This window comes from Zychaea mexicana (assembly GCF_025766255.1).
Source record: "Zychaea mexicana strain RSA 1403 chromosome Unknown BDB00scaffold_72, whole genome shotgun sequence".
Lineage (NCBI taxonomy): Eukaryota > Fungi > Mucoromycota > Mucoromycetes > Mucorales > Lichtheimiaceae > Zychaea > Zychaea mexicana.
Window position 1 is genome coordinate 236030 of NW_026516735.1, and position 4836 is coordinate 240865.

Here is a 4836-nt window from a genome sequence, read left to right on the forward strand (position 1 = left end):
TTTACCTTTCCTTTTTCTTTTTTTCTCATTGAATTTAGGTACATCTTCTTCGCTGGAAACATCTTTATCATTATTATTTTCATCACTGTATTCATTATCAATAATCATATCAGTATTATCTATACTTAAATTATTTAAAAACTGTTCCTGTAATTTAACCATTTCATCTAATCTATTTTTTGCCTTAGATGAATTGCTAATAACTATATCTATTAATTTAGCTTCGTATGGAAATTCAAAATTATCTAATTCCCATAATTTTATGATGTGCTTGTGTATTAATATTAAACTTTTCACTAAATATTTTTATATTTTTTAATAAATAAGCAACACGAAATTGAAGATTATAAAACTTTATGTTGTCCATCTTAACAATAGATTTATTATTATTAAATCTATAAAATTTATTACCTATTGCAGCAAATTGGTCTTCTATTTTTGAACGGAAGCTACCAAAAACATCATTATAATGCCTTTCTTCTACTGTTAAATCTACATTCTTTTCTTTGCGTATAGGATAAACAAAATTATTTAAAGATAAATCATATCCTTTTTCTGCACCAAGTTCTATAAGCTGATTAACAAATAAAGTATAACCACCATCTGTTGCCAATACATCTTGTTTAGATATTTTCTTATATAATTTCATGTTCAAAAACATACTTCTGTCAGAACTATCAGAACAATAATCGCTTTTGGAAGCATATAAAATCATATCGTTAATATCGCTAACAATTTGTATACGAACTCCATTTTTTTTAAATTTATATGACTATAATCTTTCATGTTTTATATCAGTATTAACATAGTTAATTCTTAAATCATGACTATCTATTATAAAAGTTATGTGTTTAAAAAGTGGTGGATTATATTTATAAGAAGATAAAATTCTTAAAGTTAAAGAAGAAAACATATTCTCCATAGAATCATTAACATTTTTATTTAACCTTTTATAGTTATCTTCATCCATCCAAAACTTTTTATAGTATTTGTGAAATGATGTTTGCGGGATAAACTTATTAATTTCAATACCAGAAACACTAGAAACTAAATGATATAATAAAAATAAACCTATTTCAACTTCAAAATAAGGGCCAGGATATTCACAGCTAGTATATAAAATAACCAAAAAGAAAAAAACAGCTATATAACCAAGTTTATCTACTAAAATCTTTTTAATATCATCAATACCTTTAATATGTTTTAATTCTGTACAATGCTTGTAATTATAATTAACAATTGGCCAGTTATATTCCAAAAATTCCCACTTATTAACAATAATTTTGTTAACTTCATTATTAATCTTTTCATCTATTTGTTGGTTATCCATTGTAATATATTTTTATATTTAATTAAAATTCAATTTTTTTTATATTCAATTTTAAAAATATAATAATTTTGTAAACATGAGGAATTTTTGTGAACCTTAAATATTTTGTTGACCTTAGTTTAGATGAAAAACTTCAACTAGTAAACATCCTCCACATACGAAAATCTTAAAACGAATCAAAAGTAGCGGATAACCAGCAGTACGACGTCTGAATCTGGATAAGTACAGAGGGTAGCAGTAGAAGATAAGATGAAGATACTAGCTTTAAAATACTCCCATCACCAGTAAGTTCACCGCAGTATTTTTTTAGGGAAAGAAGGAGTCTAGAAGTAGTCATACTAACCAATATTCTCATTTTGTATTCAGCCCCGCTCATTCAATAATCTTAAACACTAAAGACGATGCTTGGAAAGATTACTTTTCGCCCCAAGAACTCCATCAAATCAACACGCTGAACCCTATCGAACTTCCATCGCTACCTGCTTCCCTCAAGGAATACTTTTTGTCGTATCAAGGAAAGGTAAAGGTCATATTGAGCATGTGTAGTAGTAATTTTTTCGTAAGTATGTGTCGGTGAGTAATTCTACGGCTGTTTGATCATATAGAAAACATTGGATCAGCTTTTGGAGCATCGCAAACGACACGACTTCGATCCAAGAACCCAACCTGACTTGTATTGGGCTCAGAAGTCGATTATCCATGCAACAGATCTTTTTTTGTACCAGCAATTACCTGCGACCTATGATACTGAAAGTGATCTCATACGTAAAAAATGGGGGTTTGTGCAGTCCTGCTTTTATGAATCGAGATTCCGTGTCCAAAGGTAAAATTTCAACACAAATCATTACGATGGCACAAATTCAAATGTATGGCAACATAGACATTAATGTGTTTATGGTTATATATAGTGGAGAAAAGTCCAGCATTAGTTCCTCAATAAGAAAAAATTCAAACCGATCTACCAATGAAGAAGGTCAACTCAACAGGAAAGTGGTTGGCACAAAAGTTGACCTTATCATCAAGCAAGGAAACTTAGAATACAGTTGCATGGAAGCTGGTTGTTCAGACGATCCATTGAACACCAAAGGCGTAGACGAGGGTAGATTGAAACTTCCAAGGACTTTGAAGGATATTTTGTGTCGTTTGACGAAGGAGGCACCAGGAAAAATGAACGATATCAAGGTTGCAGGTTTGGTCATTTCTAGTAAATATATTATTTAGTAGTCATACTGTGTTTTCTTTGAGTTGTCGCATTATAAAGTTGATGTATTGGACTAAATTGCTTTTGAATAGACATCAACATCACGTTGTACATCGAAGACTGTCCTGCTGGTTCAGTGACAAGGTTAAAAAGTATTGGTCCTTACGAGTTTCCCGGATCTGTCGAAAAATTCGCAAAGAAATTCATTCCGCTCCTTGCTCTGGTTTGGCAAACCAAAGTTATCATGAAAAATACGCTACAAATTATAAATGCTGGTGAAGAAATCATTTTTCTATCGATCGACGGCCCAGAACCCCCACAAATTCCACCTTGCATGCCATCTCCAAAACTTGGCACAAAAAGAAAACACAACCAAGTCGACAATCTAAATAAATATTTTTACACTACCGAACCTGCCTTTCATTATTGATATCCTCAGATGAAAAAGTATGTGGGAGGCTCAATCCGCGCCTGTAGGCATTTTAGAGATAGCTCCCTGGTGGTTCTTTGGAATCTGTGTGACAGAAAATAAGGTGTGTCTGGAGTACATAGTTACACAAGCTGAGAAAACCCAATGTGGGGAAAAAGCTTGGTCTGTGCGGTAAAAGATGGTTGAGGACATGGCTCTTCCTGATATTAAGGTGGGCGTCAGCTAAAGGGGCCAATTTAAGACCCGATTTCCAGCCTTCATAGAGTTATCTCTGCATGCTTAATTGCCACAAAAGATAGCAGAATCGATAGCTTTAGAGGAGAGGAACACAACGTACTAAGTTTTTTTTCAATGCGCTCACTTGTTGCTGAGCTATGACGTTTCGAAGTCTACTATTTTTAGTACTTTTAGCTAGGAAACGAACAATTTTTGTACACCATTTCCCCATTATCTATTTTGAATCGCAAATCTTTTTCACGTCATCTTTCACCAACTTCATAATTAAATACGCATTTAAATGGCAGGAACCAAAAGAAGAGCTAAAGTTGGTAAAGCCAACTACGAACAAGGAAAAAGATTGAGACTTGAACGCGAAAAAGCAGAATGCGAAAGAGCAGAACGCGAACAACAAGAGATCGAAGTTCAAGACATTCAATAAGAGGAAGAATCCCCTCTTAGTGACGACGAGATCACGGATGAGGAAGAAGAAGCTGTGGATGAAGATCCCACTGGCCTGAACGAAGAAGAATTAAACGACGTTCAAACCAGCTTGTTGAAAGCTAACTTTGTTGTTTGGAAACCTGGTGCTGACAAACAAGGAAGGCCAAAGATTTACAATAAAAGTGACCCACGGACAATTGAAAGCAGCAAAAAGAAACAACAAGAGAAAGCAAAGGGATCCGCGCGAGTCTGGAAGCAACGCATCGAACAAAAAGCAGCAAAACTCACAAAGAAAGAAGAGCAAATCAACAAATTCAAAAATGCTGCTTCTGCTCTTAAAAAATATGCTGATCCATTTCAAAAAACACCCGAGGTCAACCATTTCGAAAGAACACGTCTTATCACTCTCCATCATTTTTTTCTGAAAATCTCAAAAGGAATTGGTAGAATGGAGGCATCAGAGCAACTAAGCAAAGACACTTGGAAAAAAGGAAAACGCTTTGCACGACGTATCCACGAATGGGCCAACGAATACTTGGCCATAAACAGCTTAACAACATCAAAACGAGGTGCACACGTCAAAACTGCTTCTATCCTTCGAGATGAACATTTGAAAGATGATTGTGTCGCATATTTCTGTTCAGTTCGACCAGAACAAAGAACAATCCATAAACTCAAGTTTTTCATTGAAAACGACCTGGTGATTGATCAAAACACCCTGGATCAACGTTTGGAAGAAATTTCAGAATCAACAGTTCGTCGTTATTTGAAGCTATGGGGATTTACTGGTCGCAGTAAGACGGATTCGGTTTATATTGACGGACATGAACGACAAGACGTGGTGGAATACCGGAAGAAATGGGCAGAAAGAATGCTCGAATACAGAAAGTCCATAAATCATTATGACAATAATGATGAACCGAAGGAATTGTCATTGGAAGTCTGGGTAATTATATCTATAAAAAATGTTTGAAAAAATGGTTTTAAAAGTTCTAATATTTTATATGTTATGTTAGGATCGGTAAAAAGTACTTGTAACGCCTGATGAAACGTATTTCTACTCCAATGATAGCAAAAGAAGATTGTACCTTGCTTGTGACGAAACCATCATTCGTAAAAAAGGAGAAGGGCGTGCTATTATGCTAAGTGCATTTGGTTGCTCGTGTCATGGTCTTTTTTCCTGTCATACGATTCTTCCTGGTGCTGCAATGATGG

General features: G+C 34.3%; 1 protein-coding gene across 1 annotated transcript; it reads left to right on the plus strand.

Moving 5' to 3' along the window:
• Positions 1-1718: 1718 nt before the first annotated feature.
• BDB00DRAFT_768938 (uncharacterized protein) lies at positions 1719-2961 on the plus strand (the record flags this gene model as incomplete). The annotated part of the gene is made up of 4 exons (XM_053119783.1): positions 1719-1850; positions 1936-2153; positions 2239-2534; positions 2624-2961. Coding segments are annotated over 4 exons (984 nt in total), but the record flags the coding sequence as incomplete, so codon positions are not given.
• Positions 2962-4836: the final 1875 nt, after the last annotated feature.